General features: G+C 55.0%; 1 protein-coding gene across 1 annotated transcript in view; it reads right to left on the bottom strand.

Moving 5' to 3' along the window:
• Nucleotides 1-15677, bottom strand: part of mapkbp1 (mitogen-activated protein kinase binding protein 1) — a 394016-nt gene that overhangs the window by 114849 nt on the left and 263490 nt on the right. Inside the window, exon 19 of the mRNA XM_086003669.1 lies at nucleotides 13836-13961. Coding sequence (XP_085859795.1) covers nucleotides 13836-13961 — 126 coding nt within the window. The remainder of the gene's footprint in view (nucleotides 1-13835; nucleotides 13962-15677) is intronic.

The following is a 15677-nucleotide window of genomic DNA, read 5'->3' as shown; positions in this document are numbered from 1 at the left end:
GTGGCTGGCAAGGTGACCAGAGTCGGGGACCTGCTCGATGGCGGAGGAGCGGGCTGGATGGCGCCGGAGGAGCTGGCGCGGCGCCTGTCCTGGGCCAACGTCCAGCTCGCGGTCGAAACCATCGATTCGGTAAAAGCGGCACTGGGCCCCGACTCCACTAGGTGTATCGAGGCGGCTCAAGCACGTGGGGCGATCCCGTCCGAGCTTACCCCCGTTCGGACGGAATTCCTCATCGGCGCCCGGCCCCGAAACTCCCCTCGGGAACCGGCGCCTCACAACTTGAGCCGTCTCGAGGAAATACCCTCCGTGCCTTTTCATTCCGCGCGGAGGGGTTTCCTGTACGGGCTGCTCCTGCACACTCTCCACTTTGCCATCTTCGTCTACCGTCCGGACACGCCTTGGCGTGGCGTTTTGCCGACCGGCGGTAGCGGAGGTCCCCAATGGAGGGCTCTCTATGCGGGAGTCCTCCCTTGTTCCATCGGGGACTTGGCCTGGAGGGTGTTGCACGGAGCGGTCCCGTGCAATAAGGTTTTAAGTAGGTTCACGGACTCCCAGGCCGCCTGCATTTTTTGCGGCCTGGAGGAGTCCGTGTTTCACGTTTATATGGATTGTGAGAGGTTGCAGCCCCTCTTTCACTACTTGAAGGGGCTGCTCCTCGATTTTTGGTTGCACTTCAGTCCCACGCTCTTGATCTACGGTCACCCGGTGCGGAGGGGAGCGGACAGGTTGGAGGACCTCCTTGTGGGCCTGCTCCTGGGCCTGGCTAAAAGAGCCATCAATTGGTCCAGGCAGCGGGCGGTCGAGGGGGTCGTCCAGCCGGATTGCCTGCATCTCTTCCGCGGCCATGTTCGCGCCCGGGTGGCCCTGGAGATGGAGCACGCGGTGTCCGCCGGTGCGCTTGAGTATTTCCGCGACCGGTGGGCGCCGCGGGGACTGGAGTGCATCATCAACACGGAAAACCAAATTTTAATTTGATTTGTTAAGCTTTAGTTGAACTTTTGTTTATTTACAGTCGAATTGGTTTTTTTTGGGTCCAAATAAAAGAGTACCCTCTGTTCAGTAAAATACCTGTTTAATTGTTCTCCCGAAGTCCGTGTATTATTGAGGCGCGGACTTTACAGTGGCGACGAGCAAGTTCGAACTCACCTGCAGTGTTGCATCACCTCACGGGGATCTCACCCTGAGAAGAAGTTTCTTGGAGGTCGAAGTCTGAGCAACGGGCGTCGACCGCGGGCAACCGCCCAAGGATCCATCGGTGTTCGGAGAATTGCGGGAGAGGCTGTGGAGAGCTGAGCTTGGCTCCCCAGTTAAGGTGTTCCAGCAAATCGTGCTGGTAGCAGGTAGTGCGCTGACCCTTCCAGACTGCGGCCGGCTCGAGCTCGATCGAGCGGCTCTGCAAAAAGGGGCCGCGCAGCGTCGCCGGGAGGAAAAAGAGAGAGAGAGAGGGTGGAGCGCACAGGGCGCGGTCGGTGCTCAAGAACCGGGCAGCGGAGAGGAAATAAACGAGGGGAAGGAAAAGTGAGACGCGCCAAAGCCGCGGGTCGCCGCCATTACCCTGTAGAACGCCAGGAGCAGCGTGGCAGCAAGGGGGAAGAAGGAAAAGCGCGGGAGGCGCCATTTTATTCCATTGGGGAAGAAGGAAAAGCGCAGGAGGCGCCATTTAAAATCACCCAAGATGCCGAAAAGTGGCAGTATCACTGCTTTCGACAACGAGGTAGAAGACTGGACCGTGGAAAGAATTGAAGTGTACTGCAAGGCAAATGAGGTGGCCGATGGAAAGAAGGCGTCGGTATTATTAAATTTGATGGGCGCGAGAACGTACGGCCTATTGCAGAATTTAATTACCCCAGCTAAACCAATGGAGAAAAGTTTTGAGGAGATTGTTAATATCTTACAGGAACACCTAAACCCTACACCGCTGCTGATAGCAGAAAGATTCAAGTTCCATAAAAGAAACCAGCACAAAGATGAGAGCAATGCTGACTATCTTACGGAACTACGCAAGTTATCGAAGCACTGCCAGTTCGGAGCAGGACTGGCAGACACCTTAAGGGATAAGTTTGTCTGCGGGCTCCAGAGTGAAGGAACCCAGAAACGACTACTTTCGGAAAAGGACCTGACGCTAGAACAGGCTTTCAGCATGGCAGTATCCTACGAAGCAGCAGCACGGGGAGCTGCGGAAATACAACAGAAACCACAAGAATACAGCGCTAACGAAATGGTGTATGGAGCAGAAAAGTGCTATCGCTGCGGCAGAACAACCCATGAGCAGAAGGACTGCTGGGTTAAGGACAAAGTATGCAGGCAATGCGGAAAAATGGGACATATAGCAAGAGTCTGCAGGTCGGGAAAGAAAACCAACGCTACAAGAACTACTAAGGAAAAGTACAAGAAAGTAAACAAAATGACAGACAGTAGTTCGGAAGATCAGGAGAGTGATAACGACTCCGGGAGCAGGAGACTAAGTTGCCTAAAGTTACACAACGTGATCGCAAAGGAGGATCACCGAACCATTTGGGTCAACCTCATGATAGCAGGGTCCCAAGTAAAGATGGAATTGGATACAGGATCAGCCCTAACTGTCATAAATCGATGAGACTGTGAGCGGCTATTCTCACACATACCCTTAAAGGACACGTCCATTGTATTGAAGACATACACGGGGCAAAAAGTCTACCCCAGAGGAAAAATAAGGGTGCCAGTTAAATATAACGGCAAGGAAACACAGAAACTGTATCTATATATACTACAAGATGGAGGACCACCATTATTGGGACGTGAATGGATCCGAAAAATACAATTGGATTGGCATTCCATTCAGGCGCTAACTGTGACTGACAAAAAGGATGATGACGTCGCACCTGGACGTCTGTCACAAATTCTAACTGACGCGAAAGAGGTGTTCCAACAAGGACTTGGGACTCTAAAAGGAGTAAAGGCAACGATAAAAATTGAAGATAATGCAAACCCAAAATTTTTTACGGCCATACGCGATCCGCCCAGCCGTTGAACAGAACTGGAGTCTGGAGCGTTCGGGTGTGCTGTCCAAGGTGGACTGGAGTGAGTGGGCCACACCCATCGTTCCTGTAATGAAGAAATCATTGAGCAGCACGCCTGGGGAGCCGAAGAAGGTTCGCATCTGTGGGGACTTCAAGGTAACCGTGAACCCAGTCCTGCACACAGTACAATATCCACTTCCACGGAGAGAAGATATTTTCGCCTCACCATCTGGAGAGAAACGTTTTACGAAGATTGATCTGGCCCAAGCGTATCTACAAATGGAGGTGGAAGAAGCATCTAGGAAATACCTCACGATAAACAAAGGCCTTTACCAGTACAATCGACTGGTATTCGGGGTAGCATCAGCCCCGGCTATTTGACAGAGGGCAATGGAACAAGTCCTGCAAGGGATCCCAGGGACCCAGTGTTATTTGGATGACATCCTGGTGATGGGCGAAAATGACAGTGAACACCTTGCCAACCTGAAGCAGGTGCTCACTAGATTGCAGGAATATGGGCTACGAGCCAACCGCCCCAAATGCGAGTTCTTCAGGAGACAAGTCTCGTATTGTGGCCACATGATTGATGAGGAAGGGTTGCATAAGTCGCCAGACAAGATTGAGGCTGTAGTCAAGGCTCCAGCACCGGAAAATGTGTCGCAAGTGAGGTCGTTTCTCGGGCTGGTGAACTACTACCATAAGTTCTTGCCGAATTTATCTACAATTCTGCACCCACTGAATACCCTGCTGTAAACTGGAGTAACATGGAAATGGAGTGATGAGTGTAAGCGTGCCTTTCAGAAATCCACATCACGGAAGACCTGTCCTGGTCCCTCAATACCTCCTTTCTGGTGAAGAAGGCCCAGCAGCGCCTATATTTCCTAAGGAGGCTGAAGGGATGTAACCTGTCACCCCTGATCCTCTCTAACTTTTACCGCTGCACAATAGAGAGCATCCTGACAAACTGTATCACAGTATGGTATGGCAGCTGTAGCTACTATGACCAGAAAGCCCTGCAGCGGGTAGTCAAAACTGCCCAACGCATTACCGGCATCCGGCTACCGACTATAGAGCACATATACCAGAAACGCTGTTTACGGAGGTCACGGTCCATCATCAAAGACCCTACCCACCCCAGCCACAGTCTGTTCGCCCTCCTGCCATCTGGGAGACGCTACAGATGCATTCGCACCTGTACGGCCAGATTTAGGAACAGCTTCTTTCCCAGGGCTGTCATCCTACTGAACTCCACAAATAAACTCTAAAGCCTGCACATCTGCCAATGCACTTTATTATGGTTATGCTTATGTTAATGTATTACAAGCCAAAAGTATGTTGAATGTTTAAATGGCTTAATCTAAATGTACACTCTCGGGAGCCGCAAGCCTACATTTCGTTGTACTGCACTTGTGCACTAACAATGACAATAAAAGTTGATTTGATTTGATTTTGATTTGATAATCACTTCAAAAGAAGTATTCGCCCACTACAACCCAAAACTACCGATTCGGTTGGCATGTGATGCGTCTCCCTACGGCATTGGAGCGGTGCTGTCACACAAATTCCTTGAAGGTTCAGAGAGGCCAATAGCCTTTGCGTCGCGCTAGTTAACCTCAGCCGAGCGTAATTACACCCAGGTTGACAGGGAGGCTCTCAGCCTGGTGTGGGGTGTGAAGAAGTTCAATCACTATCTGCACGGGCAGAAATTCACCCTACTGACTAATCATCAACCCCTGGTCTCCATTTTTAACCCAAAGAAGGGCGTTCCGGTGATGACGGCGCAACGGCTGCAAAGATGGTCACTTTTTCTAGGGGCACATCAGTACGACATAGAATACAAGGGTACGAAGCAGCATGGAAACGATGATGGGCTGTCGCGCCTACCGTTGCCTACGGTAGAGGAAGCACCTGCAGTGGACCCTGTTGAGATATTCCATGCGACCATAGTCGAATGTCTACCTGTTACAAACTCAAGTATAGAGAAGGAAACCCGAAATGACCCGACACTCTCTCGAGTCTATGATTTGACGGTGAAGGGATGGCCAGCACATGGCGACTCACTGCTGCCAGCATTCTCGCCAAGGAGAGAACAGCTGTCAGTGTGCCGGGGGACCTTGATGTGTGGATCCCGAGTGGTAATTCCACCCAAGTTGAGAGATAGAGTACTCAATGAGCTTCACGAGGGTCATCTGGGAGGGGTAAAAATGAAAAGCCTAGCCAGGGCTTACGTGTGGTGGCCTGGAATCGATAAACAAATCGAGGACCTGACCAAGAGCTGCTCAGGATGCCAGAAAGTCCAAAATGCACCACCACAGGCCCCTCTACACCCATGGGAGTGGCCCTCATCTCCATGGCAACGGGTACACATTGATTTTGCTGGTCCATTTATGGACTCAATGTTTCTAATCGCCGTGGACGCCCATTCGAAATGGCCAGAGGTCATCAAAATGTCCTCCACCACCACGGAGAAAACTATTGCAGTCCTACGGACCATCTTCACCAGGAATGGCTTGCCAGAACAGATTTGCTCCGACAATGGGCCACAGTTTGTGTCCGAGGATTTCCGGAGGTTTCTGAGGAATAATGGGGTGAAACATTACACATCTGCCCCATATCATCCAGCCACAAATGGATTGGCTGAAAGGTTTGTTCAGACCTTTAAAAAGGCAATAAAGGCGATGTATAACGACGACATACCACTACAACACAAGGTAGATAATTTCTTGTTTGCTTACCGGAATGCGACACATGCAGTCACCAACCAAACTCCAGCCATAATGTTCTTCAACCGAACGCTAAGATGTCGCCTGGATTTGCTCAAACCAAACATAAGACGAGATGTTGAGGATAAGCAATTCCAGCACATCAACGAGAAGCCAACCAGGAGCTTCAAGCACAACCAGTCTTGGCCCGCGACTACCGAACAGAAAAATGGCAGCCAGGAACGATATGCACACAGCAGGGACCACTAATGTACACAGTGGACGTTGGAGAGAGCATCGTGAGACGCCATGCTGACCAGATTCTAGTCACAGGAACAAGCCAAACCTATACCACGAGCATGTGCACCTGGTAATGAGCCCGAAGTACAGATTGCGTCTACCTCAGAAGCAGTGGTATTGGAAGCTGACGAACCAACCAATGACAATAAGCCAGAATCGACTCCACCGCAAGAACAGGATACTCAAGAAAGGCGCTATCCAATCAGGATTAGGAAGCCTCCTCAAAGACTGAACTTATAAATGATTATTTCAATTGATATATATAGTACCGAGAAAATTGTAATTGTAATTAGTTATTATTTAGTTGTTAAATGAATGTTATGTACTGTTTATCTAAAAGGGGAGGAATTGTTGTGTATGTACCTTGAAGAGAAGAACTGATTTTATACTGCAGTACTGGCAGTGACCACCCCTGTATAAAAGGCCCTAGCAGGCTTCTGTACTTCAGTCTGACGTTACCCTCTGTTCAGCTGCAAGCACGAGCAGAGGGAGCAGCCAGACTTTGGAGAGTGGATTAAAGTGGTGGTCCCCTGACCAGGAAGAGGAGGAGAACGTTGGACCACCACCACCAACTCCACCATCATTACATCAACTGAGGTGCCTGGAGAGAGAGGACAGAGGAGGAGAAGGAGAAAGGAGGCCTACATCAACATCAACCAGGGGAGAGGCCTTTCTATCACTGCCTCCCCAAATTGGCCTCCACTTCAGGAGAGGGAGAGAGGGGAGAGAAACCAACTGCTTGAAAGGAGGGAAGAAAACTTCATCCGGAACATCTACAGGTGGGTGTTATTTGGGGCACTCTCCCAAGACTTTGTATTTTAGGTGGGGGGAGAAAAGAAGAAGCAAGGCCGGATCATCAAGGGGTGTAGTGTGTGTGTGTGTGCTCTTGTTAAAAGCAAGGCCACACACACCACTAATTAGCATCCCTTCTATTGCCTGCCCTGGGAGAGCTTGGAGCTGCCCAAGGTGAAGTCCTTAATTTAATTTAATTACATCGTTAAGACCTGTTGCAGGACTAAGCCTGGGCTTCTCCAGCTTTTCCAGGTGAAGACGTCTTCTCCCCCTGCCAGAAGACCACCATCACCAAAGACTTTTTCCATCAGAGAGTGCAACCCTGCCAACACCCACCCACCATCCTGAGTGGCAACACTGCCCTTTGCGGCCTCCCTCCTTCCCACCCACCCACCTCTCTCTCTCTCTTTGTCTCTCTCTGCCTGTCTTTCTAAGGCACCTTAGTTTCATCTATTTTATTAATTGCCAATTGAGCAGAGGGGCGAGGGCTCCTCTCCCAATTTAAATCAATAAGGAGAGAGGTGTGTCCTCATTTTAATCAGCTCCCTCTGCTCAATTGAGGACAAAAAAATATATATATACACCGAGGCCATTAACACCTTCAGGCCTGTGACTTGGGGTGAGTGTAGCCCTTAAAAAAAGCACCCCAGAATGGCGACTGCATCTTCGCCGGTGGCGGGGCCAGCCGGGACCTATGCGAGAGTGGTAGCCACAGCCACAGCTGCTCCCGCTGTTCCTGCTGCCCCGTCACCTTTTCGATTAATAACAAAAAAGCTTGGGGTGAAGAGCTACACTCACCCCACTATGACCATCGAGGCCTGCGTCAAGGCCATGGCTGGGGTTGTCGGCCCCTCAGCCATCGTCGCGGCCTCGAAAATGTATGGGAAGGCTGTGTTCTTCCTGGGGTCGGAGCGGGCGGTGTCCCTGGCTGTCGCCAAGGGGCTCACCGTGGGCGGGACCTTCCTGCTGGTGGATCCTCTCGAGGCCACCGCGCAGAGGATCATTATTTCCAACGTCCCGCCCTATGTTCCTGGTGAGCTCCTCCTTCCCCATTTGCGACAACTTGGGGAGGTGAGGTCGGGGATCACGCCCATCCCGCTCGGCTTCCGGGAGGCCAGCCTTCGCCACGTCTTCTCCTTCCGGCGCCAGCTGTTTATCCAGCTGGCGCGGGAGGAGGACACTGAAGGGGCGTTCGTCGTCCTCCACGAGGGGACCGCCTACCGCGCCTTTTGGACGTCGGACGGTGTGAGGTGCCATGCCTGCAGGGAGGTGGGGCACATCAGGAGGAACTGCCCTGCCTCCAAGGCCGCCGGATCATCTCGTGCGGCCGAGGCTGGCGCCGCCGCCGCCGCCCTTCCCCCCGGATCTGCCCGCGCGTCAAGTACGTCTGATGCGCGGTTGACGTCAGGGGCCGATGCCACCAAGGCCTCCGGCGGGGGGGAGGGAGCGTGTCCGGCCGGAAAGAAGGCGCGGGGAAAAAAGAAGCACCTTAGGGCAGGTCCCCCCGTGGATGGTGAGCCCTTGCCCCTTGAGCCCCTTACACCCGCGCTCCTCGCGGAGTTGATCAGGGCAGATGTGAGCGGGAGGGGCCCCGTGCCCGAGCCTGTGGCCGCAACCGCCGCAGCGGTAATGCCAATACCTGCGGCCGGGCTCGGGCCCGAGGAACCCGACAAACCTGCTCCGCCGGAGGGAGTCGAGGAGGAGGCCTTTGCAGACATGGAGGTCTCCCTCGCTCCCTCCGTGCTAAAAAGGCGGCGCGACCCCCTGGATGAGGAGGAGGACCGGGAGGAGGAAGGTCCCTCCGAGCAGGGGGAGTCGTCGCCCGCCGCGGGTACTGCGCCCCCCCGCCCCCCCAGCGCTGTCGTCATCACCAGCGATCGGCAGGGGTCGCCTGTCCCTCGGGAGGCTGAGGCAGATGTGTCTGTCCAGCACGTGCCTCCCGGGGATGGGGATGAGACCCTGCCCGTGGGGGGGGTTGCGGAACAACCCGCGGCAGTAATTGAAGTTGACCTTTTATCGGTGTCGTTACCCCTCGCCGGGTCGGGCAGCCTGGGGGCTGGGTCGGGCGAGCTCGAGGATAATGAGCTCGCCCAATGCGACCCGGACGTCTCCCAGGGGATGCTCGTCCTGGTCGAGCTTTTAATTCAAAACCCCCCGTCCGCTGGGTCGGAGGTTGGTGGCGGGGAGGAGGATGGCCCCCTGGCTGCGTCTCTGGTGCCGGACGTACTGGAGGAGCTGGAAATTGTTCTCTCCCCGGTTTCTCCGGTCGTTCCGGCGTCTGAGGCGGAGGGGAGCTCTGAACCGCCGCCGTCTTCTGGCCCGGCACACCTAGAGGAGCCCAGGGAGAAATCCTCTGCCGCCGATCCTGGGGGTGGGATCCGGGCGGAGGCGGGGCTGGCTGGCGCGGCCGAGTCGTTCGCTTCGCACTGCGTGGCGGACGGGTCGGCCGCTGGTGACGACCCCCTGGAGGAGGATGGGGACTCGGTGATGGGCACGGAGGACGATTCGGACTCCAGCGCCGACGTGGCGATGGATGACCTCGTGCCCCTTGCCGAGTCTCCCCTCATTTCCGTAAGGGAACTCCGGGATTTTATGGCCACGTGCCTGGGTCAGCGCAATAAGGTCCGGCTGGCCCTCGACAGGTGGTCGGAGCTGGCGCTGCTCATCGATTCCGTCCGCGCCGCCGTTAAGATCTTGGGCGCGGACGAGGGTGTGAACCCGCTCGAGCTGCGTCGGCTCACAACGTTTCTCACTGGGCTGCTGAGGAAGTGGCGGCGGACCAGCGGCTGCGCTTCCTCCCCCCGTTAGGTGTAGGTAGAGGTTGCACTATGCTTCTGACATGAAGATAACCATAGCCAGCCTCAACATCAACGGCAGCAGGGAGGCGCGCCGCAGATTCAATAACTTCTCGGTCCTTCGGGACGGGAAGTATGCGGTGTGCTTCCTGCAAGAAACCCACACCGTTCCGGGAGACGAAGCCACGTGGCTCCTGGAGTGGCAAGGAGGGGTCAGCATGAGTCACCTCTCCAACAATTCCAGCGGGGTGGCTATCTTGCTGGCCCCGCATTTTCAGCCGGAGATCTTGGGGGTCAAGGAGCATGTGCCGGGCCGCTTGCTCCATGTCACTGTTCGCCTGGGGGGCGTGCCGCTCCATCTAGTGAACGTGTACGCCCCTCAGACCAGTGCGCAGCAAGTGCGCTTCTTCGAAGAAGTGTCCGCTCTCTTGGGCTCCATCGACGTGGGCGAGTGCGTCATCCTCGGGGGGGATTTTAACTGCACCCTCGAGGCGAGGGACCGTTCGGGTCCCCCGCGAAGCCCGGCGGCGATGGAGAAGTTGAGGGACCTGGTTGGGTCCTTCGACTTGGTGGACGTCTGGCGAAATCTCCACCCCGACTCCAGCGCCTTCACTAGCGTGAGGTCTGGGGGAGGAAGGTCCAGAATCGACCGCCTCAACATTTCCCGGGCGTTCGTCTCCTGCGTTCCGGCGGCTTCCATGCGGCCGGTGCCGTGCACGGACCACCACCTGGTGTGGGCGGAGCTCGCTCCGCTGCGCGCGGGGGGGGTCCGTGTACTGGCATTTTAACAACCTGCTGCTGGAGGACGCACGGTTCCGGGATTCGTTTCGTCGATTCTGGGCCGACTGGAGAAGGAAGCAGGGGGGCTTCCCCTCCTTGAGGCTATGGTGGGATGTGGGCAAGGCTCACATCCGTCTCTTCTGTCAGGAGTACGCGAAGGGGTCGACCAAGAGGCGGGAGGCCCGGGTCGGGCGGTTGGAGAAGGAGGTGCTCGACCTGGAGTCCCGTCTCGGTCAGGTCGTCGAGGACCCGGCCCTGCGGAAGGTGTACGAAGAGAAGAAGGGCGCGCTGAAGGACCTGCAGCTCGTCGGGTCCCGAGGCGCGTACGTGAGGTCGCGGATCCAGCTCCTGCGGGACCTGGACCGCGGCTCCCCCTTCTTCTACTCGCTGGAAAAAAGACGGGGGGTCCGTAAGCAGCTCTTGGGGCTGCTGGCCGACGACGGATCTCTGGTCTCGGATCCGGAGGGAATCAGCGCGGAGACCCGCGCCTATTACGGGGCTCTGTTCTCTCCGGATCCGTCCAGCGAGGATGCGCGCAGAGTTTTGTGGGAGGACCTGACGAAGGTTGGCCCGGAGGGCGCCGAAAAATTGGACGCTCCGCTAAGTCTGGCGGAGCTGACCGGCGCCCTCCGCCAGCTCTCTCGGGGAAAGTCCCCGGGGCTGGACGGGCTGACCGTAGAGTTCCACAGGGCGTTCTGGGACGTCTTGGGGGGCGACTACGCGCGGGTCCTGGGGGAAAGTTTGGCGACCGGGGAGATGCCCCTCTCTTGGCGCAGGGCGGTCATTGTCCTGCTGCCTAAGAAGGGCGATCTCCGCCTCCTTAAGAACTGGCGCCCGGTCTCCCTCCTCAGCACGGACTATAAAATCTTTGCCAGGGCCATGTCTGCTCGCCTTGGCACCGTGCTGGCCCACATGATCCACCCCGACCAGTCCTACACGGTCCCGGGCCGGACCATCCACGATAACATCCATCTGGTCCGGGACCTGGTCCACCACTCCCAGAGGGCTGGTCTGTCGGTCGCCTTCCTTTCCCTGGATCAGGAGAAGGCGTTCGACAGGGTGGATCACGAGTATCTCTTCGGGACTCTGCGCGCATTCGGGTTCGGGACGCATTTCGTCGCCCGGATCCGACTTCTGTACGCCGCCGCGGAGTGTCTGATTAAAGTTAACGGGTCCTTGACGGCGCCCCTTCGCTTTGGGAGGGGGGTGCATCAGGGATGCCCCATGTCCGGTCAGTTATATGCCATTTGCGTGGAGCCTTTCCTGCGCCTCTTGCGGAAGAGGTTGACGGGACTGGCTCTGCAAGGGCCGGGCGTGGAGGTGGTCCTCTTGGCTTACGCCGATGACGTGCTCCTCATGGTCACGGATCCCGCTGACTTGCGGAGGATGCGGGAATGCCAGCAGATTTACTCGGACGCATCCTCCGCCAAGATCAACTGGGAGAAATGTTCCGGACTCCTGGTGGGTCAGTGGCGGGTGGACTCCCTGCCGGAGGAGTTCAGGCCTTTCGCCTGGAGCACCACGCACCTCCTCTATTTGGGAGTCTACCTTAGCCCTGCCGAGGACGCTTGGCCGGCGAACTGGCAAGAGCTGGAGGCCAAAGTCACCGCTCGCCTAGGACGCTGGACAGGACTGCTCCGAGTGTTGTCCTACAGGGGTCGAGCGCTGGTCATAAACCAGCTGGTGGCCGCCATGTTGTGGTACCGGTTGGTCACTTTGATCCCTCCCCCTGCGTTTGTCGCCAAGATTCAGAAGAAGCTCATCGACTTCTTCTGGGACAAAAGGAAGCACTGGGTCTCTGCCGCGGTTCTGTGTCTCCCGCTTAGGGAGGGCGGTCAGGCGCTGGTGTGCCTTCGCACCCAGGCTGCGACTTTCCGTCTTCAGACGCTGCAGAGATACCTGTACGTCGAGAATCCTCCAAGATGGTGTGCGCTGGCGACGTTTTTCTTCCGCCAGCTGCATGGCCTCAATTACGACACGCAGCTCCTGTTTGCGAAAGTGGGCAGCAGGCGTGCCGGCCTGCGGGAGCTGCCTGTCTTCTACCAGGAACTACTATGGGTTTGGAACTACGTCGCTTCCAGGCGGAGCTCTCCCCCGTCAGGAGCGGCGGCTCTCCTTTGGGAGCCGCTGCTCAGGAATCCGCACCTCCACGAACACGGGTTCGGGCGGCTGGCGGAGGGTAGGGCTGTGGCTGGCAAGGTGACCAGAGTCGGGGACCTGCTCGATGGTGGAGGAGCGGGCTGGATGGCGCCGGAGGAGCTGGCGCGGCGCCTGTCCTGGGCCAACGTCCAGCTCGCGGTCGAAACCATCGAATCGGTAAAAGCGGCACTGGGCCCCGACTCCACTAGGTGTATCGAGGCGGCTCAAGCACGTGGGGCGATCCCGTCCGAGCTTACCCCCGTTCGGACGGAATTCCTCATCGGCGCCCGGCCCCGAAACTCCCCTCGGGAACCGACGCCTCACAACTTGAGCCGTCTCGAGGAAATACCCTCCGTGCCTTTTCATTCCGCGCGGAGGGGTTTCCTGTACGGGCTGCTCCTGCACACTCTCCACTTTGCCATCTTCGTCTACCGTCCGGACACGCCTTGGCGTGGCGTTTTGCCGACCGGCGGTAGCGGAGGTCCCCAATGGAGGGCTCTCTATGCGGGAGTCCTCCCTTGTTCCATCGGGGACTTGGCCTGGAGGGTGTTGCACGGAGCGGTCCCGTGCAATAAGGTTTTAAGTAGGTTCACGGACTCCCAGGCCGCCTGCATTTTTTGCGGCCTGGAGGAGTCCGTGTTTCACGTTTATATGGATTGTGAGAGGTTGCAGCCCCTCTTTCACTACTTGAAGGGGCTGCTCCTCGATTTTTGGTTGCACTTCAGTCCCACGCTCTTGATCTACGGTCACCCGGTGCGGAGGGGAGCGGACAGGTTGGAGGACCTCCTTGTGGGCCTGTTCCTGGGCCTGGCTAAAAGAGCAATCAATTGGTCCAGGCAGCGGGCGGTCGAGGGGGTCGTCCAGCCGGATTGCCTGCATCTCTTCCGCGGCCATGTTCGCGCCCGGGTGGCCCTGGAGATGGAGCACGCGGTGTCCGCCGGTGCGCTTGAGTATTTCCGCGACCGGTGGGCGCCGCGGGGACTGGAGTGCATCATCAACACGGAAAACCAAATTTTAATTTGATTTGTTAAGCTTTAGTTGAACTTTTGTTTATTTACAGTCGAATTGGGTTTTTTTGGGTCCAAATAAAAGAGTACCCTCTGTTCAGTAAAATACCTGTTTAATTGTTCTCCCGAAGTCCGTGTATTATTGAGGCGCGGACTTTACACTTTGGTTCCCATCCCCTGCACAGAATGCTTTGCTGATCTTGCCCTCTCTCCCCTGCACAGCATGCTTTGCTGATCTTGCCCTCTCTCCCCTGCACAGAATGCTTTGCTGATCTTGCCCTCCCTCCCCTGCACAGCATGCTTTGCTGATCTTGCATGTACCTGTTTGGGGTGGAATGCTTCCGTGGAGGTGTCTTAATTTGCTTTTTCTCCTTCTGCCTGGTCTCAGCCAGCCTCTGCCTCATGTTAATTGTCAGCTCCGAGCTTAGCCGCCAGATGAATATACAGCTGTGAGGAACGGAGACAGATGTCAAATCCAGAGCAGCCCCATCGATAATACCACAAATCGAGAATTTTCACTCCGCCCCTTGCCCATCTTAATACAATGCAGAGTCATGACTGATTATCAGATCAGATATTGTCAGATTGGCACTGATGAGGAGAATCAATTCAATTTGCTCACTGTACAATCTATATCTTTCACGCTGTGTAGTATCGAGAAAGTGAGGAGAGAGCATGTGCCGAAGGCAAAAAGTGGGGCGCAGAGATAGACATAGACAGACACACTATATAAGTAACAACCTGTCTGGCTAATTTAATAGGAACAGATGGAGTGCTAAACTGCCAATGAGTTCTAATGAAAGGTCATCGACCTGAAATGTTAACGCTGTTTCTCTCTCCACAGATGCTGCCTGACCTGTTGAGTGTTTCCAGCTTTTTCTGTTTTTATCTCAGATTTCCAGCATCTGCAGTATTTTGCTTTTGCCAATGAATTCTAATGGAAATACAGAAGATCGAGACAGAAAGGTAGACAGGAAAAAAGGAGAGAGGCTAAAGACGGAGGAAGCCCTAGAGGAGTACAAAAAGTGCAGGGGGATACTTAAAAAAGAAATTAGGAGATCAAGGAGGGGCCATGAAATAACACTGGCGAGCAAAATAAAGGAAAATCCTAAGATGTTTTATAAGTATATTAAGGGTAAGAGGATAACTAGGGAAAAAATAGGGCCCATTAGGGACAAAAGTGGCAATCTGTGTGTGGAGCCGGAAGATGTAGGAGGGGTTCTAAATGAATTTTTTGCATCTGTTTTCACTATGGCGGAGGACGATGTAGACATAGAAATAGGGCGGGGGGGACTGTGATATGCTCGAACATATTAACATCGAGAGGGAGGAGGTATTGGCGGTTTTAGCAGGCCTAAAAATGGATAAATCCCCAGGCCCGGATGAAATGTATCCCAGGCTGCTGTGTGAGGCAAAGGAAGAGATTGCGGGGGCTCTAACACATATATTCAGGACCTCTCTGGCCACAGGGGATGTGCCAGAGGACTGGAGAACCGCAAATGTAGTACCATTATTCAAGAAGGGAAGTAGGGAAAAACCGGGGCACTACAGGCCAGTGAGCCTAACATCAGTGGTAGGAAAATTATTGGAAAAAATTCTGAGGGACAAAATTAGTCTCCACTTGGAGAGACAAGGATTAATCAGGGATAGTCAACATGGCTTTGTCAAGGGAAGATCATGTCTGACTAATTTGATTGAATTTTTTGAGGGGGTGACTAGGTGTGTGGATGAGGGTAACGCAGTGGATGTGGTATACATGGATTTCAGTAAGGCCTTCGATAAAGTCCCGCACAGGAGACTGGTCAAGAAGGTAAGAGCCCATGGAATCCAGGGTGCCTTGGCACACTGGATACAAAACTGGCTTAGTGGCAGAGGCAGAGGGTGATGGTCGAAGGTTGTTTTTGTGACTGGAAGCCTGTGGCCAGTGGGGTGCCACAGGGATCGGTGCTGGGTCCCTTGCTGTTTGTGGTCTACATTAATGACTTGGATATGAATGTAAAAGGTATGATCAGTAAGTTCGCGGATGACACAAAAATTGGTAGGGTGGTAAATAGCGAGGAGGGTAGCCTCAGTCTGCAGGACGATATAGATGGGTTGGTCAGATGGGCGGAACAGTGGCAAATGGAATTTAACCCGGAAAAGTGCGAGGTGATGCACTTTGGG

This window comes from Somniosus microcephalus, chromosome 12, assembly GCF_052327205.1.
Source record: "Somniosus microcephalus isolate GS21.2 chromosome 12, FLI_Smic_1.0, whole genome shotgun sequence".
NCBI classification, from domain to species: domain Eukaryota; kingdom Metazoa; phylum Chordata; class Chondrichthyes; order Squaliformes; family Somniosidae; genus Somniosus; species Somniosus microcephalus.
The sequence above is the reverse complement of the archived record's forward strand: the minus strand, read 5'-3'. Positions and strand labels throughout refer to the sequence as shown.